Genomic DNA, 18,170 nt, shown 5'->3' with positions numbered 1-18,170 from the left:
GTTAGCCTGACAGCAGTCTAGGGTATGTGAGAGAGAACGGTGGGGGAAAAATGAGAATGGTTGGCTGGTGCTTATTATGGAAAGCCTTACCTACTGAGCTAAAGGCTTCGGATATTACCCTGTAGGCAATGAGGAGGAGGCACAGAATTTTATTCACAAGAATGACATGATTATCTTTATATTTTTAGAAACATAACTAGTGGCAGTGTAAGGAACGTCTAGTAAAGAGGTTGGAGTTGGAAAGACACATTTGGAGGCTAGGCAAAAATTCAGTTGAAAGACTGCCATTAGTGTTCTGAAAAGTACAGCAACGAGTAGTCAAAGGAGAGAGTAAATGTTTAGGGTGTTCTGTGTCATATGTTCTTTTGTAATTCATTTCCTCAACAAAGGTACTTTACTCTTGTCGCTTATTTTTCTCTTTACCGCTTTTATTTATTTATACTCTAAGAGAAAAGACACAAAACTCCCCACTGAGGGCATCTCCAGAGTTGATCAACTGACTTTCTTGGATTCTAGGGCAATCCTTTGAGACCCAGATAGTCTTACCAGTGGAGGGTCTGGACTGAGTCTAGACATCCAGACATTTTTTAAGTTGACCTTGATTTTTGAGCCTTTCATATTTGGACTTTTACCCTTAACTTTGTACTCCTTCAGGGTTTTTCCAAAGTGATCCCTGGATGAAACCAAGAGGTGGATATACATGTCTCATTAGCCACTCACCTACAGGGCTTCTTAGTTTCTGGCCATGAATATATCCTCCCTGTTATCAAGAGATAATGTGTAATGAGGACCTACCTATACGGCAAGTTCCATATAAGGTGCTGAGAACACAGAGGAGACACATTCTTGCCTTTAGCATCATTGGGTTAGAATCATTTGTTCCACATTTTTTGAGCACCTACTCTGTGCCAGGCATTCTATTAGAGATATGAAGGCAGAGGTGTATAAATGACTTTTTAGGGGACAGTTCTCACCAGGGCACTTTGATTCTTCACAAATGTTCAGAAGCTACAATTGTGTCCATAATCCTCGGCATTCACAAGGCTTCTCCACAGCTGCTAGAGATTGTGCTGCTACTTGGAAGGTAGTTGGGTAATTCATTCACAAAAAAGTCACACCAGAACCAATATAAAAGTCCTAATAAATATGGTTCCTTTTAAAGACCCTTCATTCCCCAACTCCTTGGGACATTACATACTCTCTTTGCCACAAACATTTCAAGGACTCATTTTTAGAAATCTATATCTGGACTTTCATTTAAAAGCCTTGAAGTTGAGGCACCTGGGTGGCTCAGTTGGTTAAGTATCTGCCTTCGGCTCAGGTCATGATCCCGGGGTCCTGGGATCGAGCCCCGAGTCAGGTTCTCTGTTCAGCAGAGAGTCAACATCTCTCCCTCTGTGCTCTCTCTCTCCCCTACACTAGTGCATGCACCCTCTCTCAAATAATAAAATCTTAAAAAAATAAATAAAGGCCTCAAAGTTGGTAACTTCTTGTCATGTGCATGTGTTAATTTTCAGAAATAGCTAAGATTAATTCAGAGCCAAGTGTAATAGAAAAGGCAGTCAAACTGGGTGTTCCCAGAAGTCACATAAAATAATTGTGTGCTTAGTTTTGAAGGAAGCTCCAAATAAAAAACACTTTGAATAACAGCATAGTTTGTTGGAGATAATGTATGTTTGTTTCCACAGCTGCTGAGAGGATCACCCCCACCCTCAATGATTATGAAAAACCAGTATCTAGTCCACTAAACCACACATTTAGACTCATGTAACTGTATACTCTTTCTGCCACTGCCAGGGAATTCTACAAGTTTACAATACTTCAGTGATTTCATTTTAATTACAAAGGGAAAACATAGGAAGAGAATAATGAGAAATAGTAAACTACTGAAAGGGAAGATCTTAAAGAAAATTTAAGGTGTTGTGTACATTAGAGAGATCTCGAATAATCCTGGGATTACAGTATACAAAATTCCACACAAAAGACAAGTCATCTTTCTAAGGTGGAAATTCCCTACATCATGGGTGCAAAACTGTGATGTCCTGGGTCGGGGGGGGAGTAAATGTTATTCTGTATAACAGACATTGATTTAATGACTGCTATGAATTGGGTCCTGGGAGATATAGTTCTCCCTCCTGTGAGCTTGACTGGGGGAAGTGGGCCTTTCTGGAAGACTCAAAAGCCAAGTAAGGCCAAGGAATCTGCATGCGATCCCTGAAAATCTTCACGATGTGGGTTCTGTGTATACCTGCCTTCTTACACAGACAAGGAAACATGTTTTACAGAAATGTCACATAACTTGTGAAATACTATATCCAAAAGTAGATTAGAACACTGATCTCATTACTAAATCACATTATTTACTGCAATAGTTCAATAAACGGTAAGACCTGGAATTGAATGTACAGTCCTATTTTACAGATAATTTGCAAGAACACATCCCAATACATGCTGTCCTATGTGTTTGCCTCAGTAGAGACTTTCTGCGGACCATGCTTCAGAGCCCAGCGACCATGATGCCAATGAATATTCAGTCATTTTCCGTGATATCCCTCAATACTATACCTTCAGGAGGCTTTAGCTACCTGCCCAGCACTGCCAGGTGACTTTTTCCATACCTATCTGAGAATAAATACTTCCAACCCACTTGGCCCCATGGATGACAGGTGTTGGGAAAAACCTCTCTCCCCTCAAGGCTCCATGAATGGAAAACAGGAAGAGCGCTTCCAAGTCATTTTGCCAAAAAACTCAAAGATGATGGGGTGAGGACGTATTTTAGGTTTGGCCAAGTGGCACATCTGGGTGACTTGGGGAACTACTTCCCCATTCTGGAACCTGACAACATAATCCCCCACTGTCTTTCAGGATTCAGTCCTGAATGCCAGGAAATACAAAAAGGTAAAGAGTTACATAAAACAAGCCTTTATCTTTTATTTACCTCTACCCAATAAACCCTGAAGACTCTGTTCTCTGTCTTTGATTGTTCTCTCCGCATATTTCCGCTATGAGTTTACAAAACAGCACTCCCAACAGGAAGATAAGAGGTGCACCTATTTGTTGAATAACATCAAGGAAGAAAACTGCTAACTCATCTATTTTGTTGTTAAATTGCTCAAAAGGATCAAAATACCAATTAACTTACTGGCTCAGAAATCTTTGATACCTTCAGATTTACTGACATTTTGAATTTCTTGTTCATACTTGCCTAATGGCTTTCTGATTATGAACAAAGAAGTGCCAATCTGTTTAGCATTTGACCTGTTTTCTTAAATATTTTTATGTATTCCACACTTAGTGGCTAAAAATACTTGACTACTCACATTCATTTGCTAAAATAGTCTTTTTTTTTTCTCATTCCACATCCAAATTTAAGAGGAAAAAGGAGCTCAAAGACACTTCTTTTCTAAAAGCGATTTTGTTATTTTTAATTTAAAAGCTCTCACTGCAAGGAAATTTCTTTGCCCTTTCTTCTCCATGGAATGTAGTGGCATTTGGAAGACTCGATGAAGCAAGATACCATATTAGAATCCATTCTTCCTGGAGAAAAAGTTGGAAAAATGACTTTGGGCATAAGTTTTAGAAAGAAGGTAAAAAGAAACTAAAATGGCTAATGGAGTGCAGATTTTATAATGGATTTTGATTTTCCTCTCTGGATGGCTTCAGATAGCAGTGCATCTCGCAGGTGGCTTTTTGTTACTAGTGCCCCCAGTTCCTCACAGGGAGTTTTGTAAAAATTCTACCTGTAATTCACATGATACCACAATGCATCCCTATGGCCGTTGTATAGAAAAGAACAGGTTTTCACTCCTAGATAAAGTCAATTTCTGGCTCTAAATAACTCCAAAACAATTTATTTCAATAAACATTGAACGCAATGGACCAAGGAGATTAAAAGTGTGGATGCTGAAGACTGCGTGGGTTCAAATTTCTGCTCTACCACTTACTAGCGTGGGACCTTGGGAAAGTCACTTACATTTCTTCTGTGCCTCAGTTTCCTCAATGGGAAAATAATAGAGCATAGCTTACAGGGTTGTTCTATGGATCAAATGAGATTATACATCTAGGACATTCTAGGTGCTATGTAAATGTTAGCTATCCAATTATAACATGCCTATTAAAACATCCTATTAAAACATTAACCTGAGAGAGGATTGGGTGCCTGGGTGTATTCACATCCACTAGAATCTTGACCCACCTATGGAGGAACACTTTCATCATACCAAGTAAATATCTGGAGGCTCTGAAATCTAAGGGTATATATAATATATAAATATTCATGGACATTTTTATTTTTTAAAAGTGATCAGAATGATGCTTACTCTGTCCTCCAGACCATTGCAGCTTAGCTGCAGCACAATAAAAATGCAACATTTAAGGAAGTAAATGGTAGCTGGTAACTATCCAATTACATGTTAGGAGGCAAACAAGCAGGAGGAGCAGTCCCAGGGGACAGGGATAGCCACAGGACAGCTATATTTAACGTGATGTATTTCCCAAGAGGCTGGTCTGACCTTTTCACAAACTCTTCAAAGAGGATGCGGTGGGAATACCCCTGCCTGCGGATGCTGACTGTCTCCAGGATCCCTGTGGAGCGGAGCTGGGCCAGCACACTCTCTCGGGAGAACTTCAGGGCCTCTCGGTCATCATTGGGTTTAATGCAGCGCACAAAGTGGGGCTGTCCGACCACCATTTTGGAGAGCAGATCCATCAGAGAATACTACCAGGGGAAAAAATACACATGAAATGAGGTTACCACAAACATAATGAATAATTACATCATAGGCCTACAGGGGCCTCTAGAGCAGTTTGTTGGGTCGTAAACAACTCACAGACCTTTATAAGGCCGAAAAAGAAACCAGCAATAGGGGGTGATAATATAGGTTCTGATGAGTACTTACAGCTGCCTGTGGATTCAAAAGCATTCTTTAAACATCACCTAGTGCCAGGGTGCCTGGGTGGCTTAGCTGGTTGAGTATCTGACTCTTGATTTCAGCTCAGGTCATGATCTCGGGTTGTGGGATTGAGTCCTGAATTGGGTTCCCTCCTCAGCCAGGCGTCTGCTTGAGATTCTCTCCCTCTGACCCTCCCTCCTGTTTGTATGCTCTCTCTCTTTCTTTCTCTCTCTCAAAATGAACAGATGAGGGGCATTTAGGTGGCTCAGCTGGTTAAGCATCCAACTGTTGATTTCGCTTAGGTCATGAACTCAGGGTCATGGGATTGAGCCCTACAGCTGGCTCCTCACTCAGCAGGGAGTCTGCTTGAGATTCTCTCCCTTTCCCTCTCCCTCTGCCCCTCACCCCAGTTCATGCTCTCTGTCTCTCTCTCTCAAATAAATAAATCTTTAAAAAAGAAAGAAAGAAAGAAAACATATAGATGAATCTTTAAAAAATAAATAAATATCACCTAGTGCCAAGCAATATCCCTATGAGACAAGGACTTAGCCGTCAAAGAACATGCTTAGGTTACCCTGTAACTCCATCGCCAGAACCAGCTTGTGTGGTATTCTAACGCAATACGCCATAAACTGTACCTGTAATTTAAAAGATCTAGCTTTTAGGAAAGGGGCCAGTTGCTTCTTCAGCCTAAGAACCACGAGGAAGTCTAAGCAAATCCTCGTGATACCACCGGTAATGAAGCAGAAGAGAAACAAGAAACAGAGAGAAAAAGGGCAGAGAAAACAAGAAAGCTGGAGAAAAGGAGACTATCATGAAGATCGACTAACATCCATGGAGTGGCTGGCAGGGAGCTCTCCCAGAAAGAGGGCACGCGGAAAAGTAGAGGACTGCCAGCGTGGGGACAGCCTCAGCTACTCCTTAGGGGCGTCCACTCTTGGAGCGTCTCTTGTGGACACACCTTCAGGGGCAATTACCAGCCACACAGGAAACCAGTCTCGTTATTTCATAATCACACCTCCTACTGATCTAAAATAGTATTACCTAGCTTGCTGATATAATCCATTTCTCTGAGTTAACATGTGGAGCACACCAAACTGCCGTGGATATATTTCCGAAAAATCATAAGGCAAAGGTGACTTCTTTTGAGAAAGGGACTGCAGGATCTTGAAGATGATCTCACAGGATTTTTCAGAGCCTCCAAATTCCATGGGACGGACGGACAGATGGACATGCACACACACACACACACACACACACTGTCCGCCAAGACACTAGGAGGATACAGCCACTAAAGGGGACAGGACCAGGGTAGGTCTCAAGGTAAGAAATAAATGGCAATTAGAAATGTCCAACCATGAAAGTGATGAAACAGGAGGCGAATATTCACCTGTTAGAGAAGCTGTAGCAAGAATCGCCACATGGACTGTGTGCCGGACTCAAAGGCCTCTGGGCCCAATTCATACTCTCTGAGCCCGATTTTAGTCTACTCCTGAAGTACAGCTGACTAGGTCAGACTTCTTGGCTTCGGATCCTTCTTGAACCTCCTAGCTTTCCCTGGAGCCTTCCACCCATGGTGCTGGCTCCAAGGTACTGTCCTTCAGCCTGCCTCAGCAACCCCAGCTTATGACCACTTGACTGCCCATCCCCGCTGAGCCCCTTCCTATTGCAACTCCGCCTTACAACCTGAGATCAGTAATTCCATCTTTGGCCTAATAGCATCTCCACCACAAGGCTGCCTGGACCTTAGCTTCCAGTGGTACATGATCTCTAAGGGGCTTCCAACCTTAGCGTTTTGTAATATGAAGATAAATCTGTGCGAAAGATGCAATGTCTGCATCTTATCTTTCCTATATAATGTGCATTTAATAGAGTCCTTCTAGGCACAACGTTTTTACTCAAAGGAGTCATTTTACTAGATGAAATATCAAGAATTGGGGGAGCAGAGATGGGAAATAATTGGGTCTGGCAATGGGTCAATTTGATCTAGGAAAATAAAGTTAAAACTAAGGCAGATTCCCTCAGGATCTGAACTTAATAAGCCACCTTCTGGAATTATATTAGCTACTTTGTCAGTAAATACGCTGGAAAAGCGGCTGGTTCCAGTAGCTTTAAGGCCAAGAAGCAGCTCAAATGCTCATAGAATCAGCACATTGAACGGACAGGGCTATGTGTCAGTGACAGAGAGGGCCCCCTCTGGAGACACATGGGATTTCATCTGATCTTTCTGAAATCAGAGAACATTATGCTTAGAGGTAGGTCCCCACCATAATTTTTCTCTCCCCACACTCCCAATCTTTCTTAACTGACTCTTCTGCTTTGCTCTTATTTCAGTAATTCCACCATATCTGGCCTCTCACGGGAAGGGTTGGGAGTCCTTGGCAGAACAGAGATCAAAAAGACTCCGTACCCGGAAGTAAGAAGCCATGGTCTGTCTCTTCATGTTGGTGGTTTCTTCTGGATGTCGTATCACCTCCAGAGTGTCCACCTAGAGCAGAGGTAGAAGGAAGTAGTTTAAGGATATAGACCTTTTCTGGCTTTTCCAAAATCTGAAAAGTTTTTTGGTTAAATACCTGAGGGACCTTGATGTTTATAACACAATGGTGAATACTGTGGGAGATGTTTTAAAACATATAAAAGAAAAATAAAATTTGCACTGTTCTACTCACTTGAGAATGGACCACGCTCTGCAAAGTACCACATGGTCTCGGTATAAAACTCAACACCATTATTTCTGTATTTGCTGATGTTCTAATGGGCCCCTGTTAAATTCTCCAGTAATATCACATGAGACCAAGCTATTTCTTAAAAGAAAACTGGGCAATGACCCATGAGGCTGGGTGATTATGAAGACATGGGCCCAAAGCCCAGGTTGGACCGCAGAGAATTAGGTGAGCTCCAGTCACCTTCCTGCCACCCTCCCACCTCCCATAGTTCCCACGTGCTCACCGTAGACCAGAGCTTGAGATACACCTGTTCCCAATCATCTACCCCAACTAGCTAGGCTGACTGGAGGAAATTTATGAATGAAAAAATTATAGGAAACAGCCTGTTTTGTTATTGTGCCTCAACAATAAAAACGCTGCTCCTGCACATACAAGCCCTTTGTTTGCAAAGTGCCTGAGTGGCATTTTAGCACCAGCCTCCGCAGTGGCAGCCTCCCATCTGCTCGGAACAGGTGGCAAGGGGATGAAGCAGGAATGTTTGAGCTGGAAGATGCTGCTGTCAGCAAGTGTGTTCTGCTTGGTGAACTGCTGGCCAGGCGGCCACCTCCCCGTCGGGTGAGGATGTCTGCAGCCTCATTCAACAAAAGTGCAAAGTGGGTGCTAGAAGGGTTGAGAGCATGAGGGTGAGGGCAAATAATGAGGCCTGCCTCAAGGGGTATTAAGGAGACTGTGCAAAATGGAAGGAAACTCTTCAATTGGCTTAAAGAAAACAGGCTTATTTAAGAAAGGGAATTAATGGGGAGCTAAGTTTTCAATAACTAGAAAAGCAACCCAACTAGTGAGCAGGAATATGAGGCTCTCTCTGCGTGAAGTGATGTCAGGGGGCAACGCAGCTTCCTTTTCTAGGCTGCACGATGGATGCATTCCCAAAGCCGTCAGTTCATTTGCATGCAGCTGAAGCTATGGTAGAACCGCCCATAGGTTTGACTTTTTAAATTTTTTTAATGAGAAAGGAGGAAATGAAAGCTCGGTGTTGAGCAGGCAGGCTGTTCTAACATAGAGAAGGGAAAAACAGACACCATCACCCACCCCACCTGCACAGACTGTATTGCATTCTCTCCACCAGCATCTGTCAGGGCCCACTGAAGGTCCTCTTCCCCCATCCCATCCCTGTTTGGAGGATGGAGCTCAGAGCTGGTGAGGTTTGGGGCCAGCAAATCAGGACTGAAGTAAAGAAGATTTTGGCTAGGGTCTGCCTTCTGCCAGATAGTAAATTCTAAGTTTTCTTGAACTTTTTTTCTCTTTACTTTCTCCCCCAACCTGACCTTCATACACACACACACACACACACACACACACACACACACAACTTGGGAATTTCTCCACCGCTTCCTTTTATTCAGAGATCCTCCCTGAAGAACTCTGTCTTACTTTGAACCCTCTTTTTCCTCCCTCATTTCCCTCCCTTTTTATTCAAACTAGTCAGTGAGCCAGTGAGCCAGCCCTTAAGGCTCTAGGGCACAGTAAAAGGGCAGCTTAAAAATTCATCCATATTTATCTGTTAGTAGGATTTACCTGTTAGCTTCCCTCAGAACATACAATGGGCCCTTGGTATTTGAGAATTTAATAGTTTAGTGATCAGAAAACCCTTGATGGCTATTGTGCTGAGACATAATTTAAGAGGTACAATAAGTACTGTTTTCAGTATCAATACCTGTCCTCTGCAGCAAACTCAAAAAATAAAGAATAGAACACTAATTTGCACTCCAAAAGTTATAAGGCTGGTGGGCTCCCCTATCTAACCACCCAGCAAGACCAAATTCTGTCCTACTCACGTACAGAGTAACTCTTGGGAAGTAGATAAAAACCTGTCTGGTATTACAGACAGCCTAGAAGTGCTAATGCTGTCTACAGTTCATTACCTACATATTTAGTACTGCATCTCAAAGAATAAATAACATGCTAATGAGGTAATTTCTAATTTAAGAATCTGGAAAGATCTTCCGTTGGACAAAGACTTCTTGTATAGTCAGCAAGGAGTGGATCTGAAAGAGGGAATTTTGGACAAAAGACATAGCAGAAGTTGAGTCTCTTGGTCCTTCAAACTAGGAGACGAGGCACAAACCTCACCTCTGTCTGCACCAGGTCTATCAGGAACTCTAAGGAACTCCAAAAAATCCAAGCCAAAACAGAAGTGAAGGTTGTTGTCTAAAAGTTTGTCATCCTGAGCTAATTTAGTTAAAAGTAGCTTCATTTAATTAAAAAAAAAATCTTTCAGAAAGAATCCAGAAGGTAGATTTCATTAGGGATATCATTTAGCATATAGTTCTTCCCAAATATGGGGAATTCACAAGAAACAAATAATCTTCCCCAGAGGATTTTATAAGCTGTTACCTTAGATAGGGGGTAAAGACACTAGAAAAGCTTTCCTGGGCTTAGAGGACATATGCTACAGAACACAGATTTTTGGAACTGGACATACCTGGTTCAAATCCTGGCTCCTCCACTTACTACCTGTGTGAACTTGGACTTGTTATTCAACTTCTAAAAACCTCTGTTTTCCTTATTAGGAAAACTGGTTTGTAAAAGCTACTGCTTTGCACACATGCAAGAAGTATATTTGTTTCCCTTCCATTATTACCATTCTTGACTTAGTTTTAGTTTAGTGATGAATGTCAAAGATGCAGAGTTTTCTTCAATGGCAGATGGCAAGTACTAGCACCCATGCAACACAGCAAAGAGATCTTTTTACTTACTGGCAGAGAAAATATTTCCAATGAAACCAATTTCAAAATGATCAGCAGAACCAATATTCTGGATCAAACCACTGTCTGTCTAACCCAGTATCCTTTCTCTTCCAATGCCAATATAACGATATAAGTCAACTGGAGCTGAGCAAGCCTCCTTTCTGCCTACATGACAAATGTCCTGCCCAATTCCTTGTGAGAGGCACTGGTTAGTGTTTTAAAGTTGTCCTGAGTAAGCTTTACAAACTGTAATACAGACTCCAAGTCCACAGGGAATGAGCAAACTTCAGTATATGTATGGCCTCCACACATGGAGTTTTAGATGGTTATCAAAACATGAGTAATAAAACAGCTATTGCTCCAAAGTAAAAATCACTGTAGTAACCACTTTGCCTATATTATGCCAGTAAGGTCTCAAAATGACCCTATGAGGTAAGAACTATTATTATTTCTATTGTACATATCAGGAGATTAAGGCTCAGAGATTGTAGTGAAATTTTCCAGTCGTGCAGCCAGTAATTGGCCATGCCTACATCTGACCCAGTTCTGATTCCAAAACCTTACTTCTTAAACATTATATACTGCCTTTCTATGCGATTCGATATAACTTACAACATGGGTCTGAAAGCGTGGTATTATTAAAAAAGACTTGCCTCATCTGTCAACTAAATTTACTCTAGGATAAAGACATAGATTCCAAGAAGTCTCGTAAACCATCTAGATTTCAGCAATAAGTGAAAAACTGAAAAGATTTTTTTCCTGGTCTCAGTAAGTGGCCACTATTTGCATCCTAAAACCTCAGAAGTGCTTATATTCATCTTCTTGACAACATCTTTGTCAAGAATTTTTACTGCTGTCAAGTGATCCATCCACCCCTTAAGGAAAAAATCCCCACAGCGTCTCTCCTCTCAAAGCCTCCTCAGCCCTGAAGGGAAAAGCAAGGCTGGCATTGACAACATCCATGTGTCATAGTGTGGTGGTGCTGAATGTGCTGGAGGCCAGCTTCCTAAAAGACCACCTGTGTTATTTGACCTTGGATAAGACAGAGAAAAATTCTAGAGTTTTTTTTATTGCTATTGTGACACTTATTTTCTGGTGCCTTAACTAGCACTTTCGACTCATTCATATTCCAAATGAAAACAAATCATGAGTCATTTTCATCTCACTGATATACATTATTATTATAATGATGTAAATATATGCCACATACTAGAGGGCACACATGTCACATAGGCAAGCCTGAACAACAGGAGGCAGTGTAGAGAGAGGTAACGCTGTGCTGGTATTCTGGGAATACCAGCAGGGGAACGGGGTCCTGGCAGAATCCAAAAGCCACAAAATTAAGTTGAGGGAAGGATGGTAATGTGAGCTGACAGAGAATATTACATGGGAGTCTTTAATCTTCTTGTGTCATAATTTCTTTCAGAATCTAGTGGGAGCCAATGACTCCAAAAAACAAATAACAATTAATCCTCATTCTTTGTGGATTCTGTATTTGTGAATGTGCCTACTTTCTAAAATTTATTTTTAACCCCCAAATCAGTGCCTGCAACGCTTTCATTATCATTCATAGATATACAGAGTGGTGAAAACCTCGATCACCTGATGTATGTGTTTCCAGCTCAGGTTGAACAAGGTGACGCTCTGCCTTCCTGTTTTAGCTCTCATGCTATAACCAAGTGTCCTTTTCCACGTTTAGTGAAGTGCCATATGTTTTGCATTTTTGTACTTTTGGCCAGTGATTTCACTGTTTAAAATAGCCCCCAAGCATAGTGCTGGAGTGCTGTCTAGTGTTCCTAAGTGCAAGAAGGCTATTAAATACCTCTTGGAGAACATACGTGCATTAGATAAGCTTCATTCAGACATGAGTTATAGTGCTGTTGGCCTTGAATTCAATGACACAAACACTGTAATTAAAATACTATTTTAGGGACTCCTGGGTAGCTCAATTGATTAAACATCCAACTCTTGGTTTTGGCTCAGGTCATGACCTCAGGACCCTGCATCAGGCTCCATGCTCAGCAGGGAATCTGCTTGAGATTTTCTCCCTCTCCCTCTGCCCCAACCCCACTTGCATTTGCTATTGCTCTAGTTCTCTCTCTCTCAAATAAATAAATAAATAAATAAATCTTTAAAAAAATATTATTTTATACAAAGAAATACTGCATATAATTATTTGTAAGAAATATATATATTAAATATTGTGCCTTTAAATAGAAACACACATAAAACAAGATTATGTACTAATTAGTTGACAACAATGTTGTGAGCAGAGGCTTTCAGGAACCTAACTACATATTTCCCCTAGGAGCAATGTTTCAGTATTTGCTGATTCAGTGTTCACAGCAACTTTATAGAACATAATTTCACGAAGAATAAGAATCAACTGTATTTACAAAATTTTACATGTAATAATATCAAGAGGCTCTTATAACCAATGAAATGCCGATGTAAATCTCTCCTAGGGGCCCCTATACCCCATGTTATATAGTCCTAGTATCTTGCTACAAACTGAAGAGTAGAGTAATACATGTGATTATAATAGCAACATGGGTATAAAAATTATTGTTAACAAAAATGATCTCAGTCCCTATTACATGTAGGTAAGTTTTTCATTCTCTAAGAAAGTTAAATATAGGTATCTATGTTTGTATCAATTTTGAGAATATTCAACAGTATTCTGTGTGGCTGAATTTATTATTCTTTATTAAATAATTTAATATTCAATGTAAATAAAAATATATGAAAATTCAGAGATGTGATCTATTTATTTTATTACTCCATCACCTTTTAGATAATTGGGTTTTGGTGTTAGTATACAGAATGAACATTAACCAGCCAAACCTGGAGGTCCTTGCTAAATATTAGCTGAAAGGATGTAACAGTTAAAAATATTTTACAGTGGGTTATTTATTAACCCATCTAACATTCCCTTTGCACAGATAAGTACGCCCTTCATTTTTCAGATGGCAAAGCAGAATGTAAGAAAATGGTTTGGTTTCTTTCCTCCCTGCTGACTCCATTTGGTCCCTGTTATCCTCCTCTGTAGGTTGGTGATAGCCTCAAGGAAAAGTGTTTTATCTCTTCCTAGATAGGCTTTACTTTCAAGTGTCATTGTTCTGTATCTTAAGTGGTCTTTCTAAGAATCACATGAAAGGGTCCAGAATATGCCACGGTGCCATATGTACTGAGTTGAATACATGTGAGAATCGACAGTTGCGAGAAGAGGCTTTTTTTAAAAATTCATTTTCCTTTATTTTTTAAAATTTTTAAAATTTTATTTATTTAAAAAAATTTTTTTATTATGTTATGTTAGTAACCATACAGTACATCATTAGTTTTTGATGTAGTGTTCCATGATTAGAAGAGGCGTTTTTTTGAACTGCCCTCGTCTGGCTAAAAACAGAGCCTCTCAAAATCATCCAACTGTCATAAATTTCCTCCCTGGCAGTTTCAAGACCTGCCATGGAAGACTGACTCCTATCAACAGAGATGAGAAATGAGCACTGGGATAAGAAATTGCCTAACAGACACTGTCACAAAACTATCATACCTCCCTTCTATTCTCCTAAGGGATCATTTGTTTTTCCCAAAAGTCAAGTGCCCCTTCCCACCCCATTCATCCCTTTTAAGATGGCATATAAGCCTCAAATTCTAACTATCCCTTTGGGTTACTTTTTTGAGTGAGTTCCTGTAAGTATATAACTAAAATTTGTGTGTGTGTGTGTGTGTGTGTGCATGTGCGTGTTTTTTCTTCTGTTAATCTTTCAGGTTGAGTTTAGTTCAGCCCCCCAAGAACCAAATTTAAGAGGGGAGAGGAAAAGTTTTCTTCTGTAACACAGGATTGTAAGGATTCCTAACCCCTGATGTTCTAAATGCCTTCCATCTCTTTACCTGACTTCCCTAGCAGTGGGCCAGATAAAGTTGCCTACTCTAGGATTATCTCCAAGGCAGGAGCACCCCATGGTTCACACTATTTTGAGTACAAACCTGTTACTCACCTTGGTTCTCCCAGCACTGAAATGCGGAGGCAAAGATCTTGAGGCTGCTGTTATCCTGGCTCTTGTCTGGGCCAAGTTACCTGAACAAAGAAGACAAAAAATTTAAGTGAAGGAAAAGTTAAGGAATAGTATTTAAATAATTTTTTCCTTTATGTGCTTGTATTTTTATTAATTATTCCAAATGATCTGGTCTGAATATGAAAAATTTGGAAGAATTTGAATTTTGTGACTTTAATGATAAAAATTATAAACAAATTATAATAATTTAAAAATTATAATTTATAATATAAATTGAATTTATCTTAGCTTCATAAGCAAAAAACAAATAATAAAAAACTCTCCAATTCACTCAACAAACTAGGAATAGAAGGAAATTGCCACAACATAAAAAGGACGTATATGAAACGCTCACAGCTAACATACTTAACAGTGAAAGAGCAAAAGCTTTTCCTCTAAGATCAGGAACAGGGCAAGGATGCTCACTCTCACCACTTCTATTCAATTAGCATTCCTAGCTCAAGCAATTAGGCAAGAAAAAGAAGTAAAAGACATCTAAATTGTAAAGAAAGAAGTAAAACGATCTCTATTCATAGGTGGCATGATCTTATATATATAGAAAACCCTAAAGATCCTGCCAAAAAACCTGTTAGAACTAATAAATCAATTCAGCAAAGTTGTAAGATATAAAATCAGCATCAAAAAATCAACTGCATTTCTATGCACTAACAATGAAAATTTGAAAAGGAAATTAAGAAAATCCTATTTACAACAGCATCAAAAAGAATAAAATACTTAGAAATAAACTTAACCAAGGAGGAAAGACTTGTACTCTGAAAACTACAAGACATTCCTGGAAGAATTTAAAGAAGACACACAAATAAATGGAAAGACATCTTATTCTTGGGGAGGAAAAGAATCTTTTTCCTCTACTCATTGTAGGTTCATTTCCTGGGGCCCTGAAAATTAGATTGACAGAAGACAGGTTAACAAGAGAAAAACAGAGGTTTATTAATACATGCATCACACATACACACAGGAGTACTTGGTGATAAATAATTCAAGGGGTAGTTAGAACTGGGCTCACATAGCATCTTAACAAAAGAACAATACATTTCTAGGTAAGTGACAAGAGATCTCTGAGTTTCTAGGGGCAGCAAATTACAGGAAGGTAAATATATGAGGAAGCTAATGGAAGGTAAGGGCTAGTTAGTAAAGTTTTGTTATACAGATTCCTCTAGTGCTGTCTCTGGGCTGATGAGTATCTAGAGTTGTCTCTGGTAATTAACTTCTGTCCTTCCTGGTAGAGAGGGTTGGGGGGATACTTGTACAAATTTATGTCTTGATTTATGTAAACAGGGGGAGGGGAGAAAGCTTCTCTTATATCTGCTTCTTCTCAATTACCTTCAGCTCAAAATAATCTTTATGCCAAAGTGGCATATTTTAGGGTAGCATATTCTGCCAGCCTTTACTATGTGTGTGGATTGAAAGATCCAATATTGTTAAAATGTCCACGATACCCAAAAAGATCTATGGATTCAATGTATCCCCATCAAAAGCCTAATGACATTTTCACAGAAATATAAAAAACAACCCTAAAGTTCATCAGGAACCACAAGGGATCCAAAGCTCCAAACAATCTTGAGAAGGAAAAGAAAAGCTGAAAGCTTCACACTTCCTGATTTCAAAATATATTATAAAGCAACAGTAATCAAAACAGTATGGTGACATAAGGACAAACATACAGACCAACGGAACAGAATAGAGAGCCCAGAAATAAATCTATGCATATATGGTCAAATAATCTGTAAGATGGGTATCAAGATTATACAATGGGGAAAGGATAGTCTCTTCAACAAATTGTGTTTTGGAAAACTCGATATCCACATACAAAAAAAATTAAACTGGACTCCTATCTTACATAAAATTCAATTCCTATTGGATTAAAGACTTAAATGACCTGAAACTATAAAACTCCTAGAAAAAAACATAGGGTGAAAGCTTCATAACATTGATCTTAGCAATGATTTCTCAGATAGGATGTCAAAAGCACAGGCAATAAAAGCAAAAACAGACAAGCAGGTTTACATCAAATCAAAGCCTTCTGCACAAGAAAGGAAACAATCAACAGAGGGAAAAGGCAACCTACAGAATGGGAGAAAATATTTGCAGACCATATAAGGGGTTAATTTCCAAGATCTATAAGGAACTCCTACAACTCAACAGCAAAAAATAAAATAAACAGGAGCGCCTGGGTGGCACAGCGGTTAAGTATCTGCCTTCGGCTCAGGGCGTGATCCCGGCGTTATGGGATCGAGCCCCACATCAGGCTCCTCCACTGGGAGCCTGCTTCTTCCTCTCCCATTCCCCCTGCTTGTGTTCCCTCTCTCGCTGGCTGTCTCTATCTCTGTCAAATGAATAAATAAAATCTTTAAAAAAAAATAAAATAGCATAACCCAATTTAAAAATGGGCAAAGGAGGGATGCCTGAGTGGCTCAGTTGGTTGAGCATCTGACTCCTGATTTCAGCTCAGGTCATGATCTCAGGGTTGTGGGATCGAGCCCCACGTTGGGCTCCGCACTCAATGTGAGCCTGCTTGGGATTCTCTCTCTCTCTCTGCCCCTCCCCCCATGTGTGTGCATGCATGCTCTCTCCAAAATAAATAAATAAATCTTTTTAAAAAATATAAAAAGAATTAAAAAAATAAAAATGGGCAAAGGACTTAAATAGACATTTCTCCAAAGAGGAGATAAAAATGGCCAACAGCTATATAAAAGATGCTCAACCTCACTGAGAATCAGGGAAGTTCATATCAAAGCCATAACAAGATATCACTTTATACTGTTAGGATGGTCATTGTATAAAACAACAACAATAACAACAGAAAATAACAAGTATTGGCAAGGATATGGAGAAACTAGAACCTTGGTGCACTCACTGCTGGTGGGAATATAAAGTGGTGCAGCCAATATGGAAAACAGTGTGGAGGTTCTTGAAAAAATTAAAAATAGAATACCATGTGATCCAACAATCCCACTTCCGGGTATTTACCCAAAACAACTGGAAACAGAATCATGAAGAGGTATTTGCCTCCCATGTTCACTACAGCATTATTCGCAACAGCCAGTCAGTAAAAACAAACTAAATACTCATCAAAGGATGAATGGATATAGAAAATGTGGTATATACATACAATGGAATACTATTCAGCCTTATAAAAGAAGGATGTCTTGCCATCTGAGACAACACAGATGAACCTGGGACATTATGCTAAGTGAAATAAGTCAGTCACAGACAAATACTATGTGGTTCCACTGATATGATGTACCTAAAATAGATAAGCTCATAAAAGCAGAGAGTAGAATGTTGGTTGCCAAGGGCTGCAAGGAGGGAAATGGGGAGTTGCTGTTCAACTTGGTATAGAGTTTAAGTAATGCAAGATGAAAAAGTTCTAAAGGTCTGCTCTACAAATGTGCATATAGTGAACAACATTGTACTGTATACATAAAAATATGTTAGGAGGGTAGGTTTCATATTATGTGTTTTTACCACAATAAAAAAAAAAGTCTCCAACTAGGGTACTGTTAGTCTTCGAAAGAAATGAATAAGCAAGAAAAAAGATGCTGGGAGTTTTCCCGAAAGAGAAATTGGGCAATAGAGAGCCCCACTGTGAAGGTTTAAGACACAGACACTGATTAGCAGATCTGGCAGTATGGGCCCCTCAGCACAGAGGGAGAAAGCCCGCCCCGCCATGCAGTGAACCAGACGATATAGAGAGCATGGGCAACAGCTATTGAGTCCTGGGGAGTGATGGGTTTTTGCGTTTGCCTGGGCTGGGAACAAGTTAGCCAATATCGCAGAGTCCCA

At 40.0% G+C, this 18,170-nt stretch overlaps 1 protein-coding gene across 1 annotated transcript in view; it reads right to left on the bottom strand.

The window, feature by feature from the left end:
- MYO3B (myosin IIIB) overlaps nt 1-18,170 on the bottom strand; it is a 368,137-nt gene that overhangs the window by 146,459 nt on the left and 203,508 nt on the right. The window contains exons 23-25 of the mRNA XM_034642243.1: nt 14,307-14,386; nt 7,303-7,380; nt 4,512-4,717 (exon numbers count right to left, since the gene is read on the bottom strand). Of these exons, the coding sequence (XP_034498134.1) occupies nt 4,512-4,717; nt 7,303-7,380; nt 14,307-14,386 (364 nt within the window). The remainder of the gene's footprint in view (nt 1-4,511; nt 4,718-7,302; nt 7,381-14,306; nt 14,387-18,170) is intronic.

Source organism: Ailuropoda melanoleuca, chromosome 2 (assembly GCF_002007445.2).
Source record: "Ailuropoda melanoleuca isolate Jingjing chromosome 2, ASM200744v2, whole genome shotgun sequence".
NCBI lineage: Eukaryota > Metazoa > Chordata > Mammalia > Carnivora > Ursidae > Ailuropoda > Ailuropoda melanoleuca.
The sequence above is the reverse complement of the archived record's forward strand: the minus strand, read 5'-3'. Positions and strand labels throughout refer to the sequence as shown.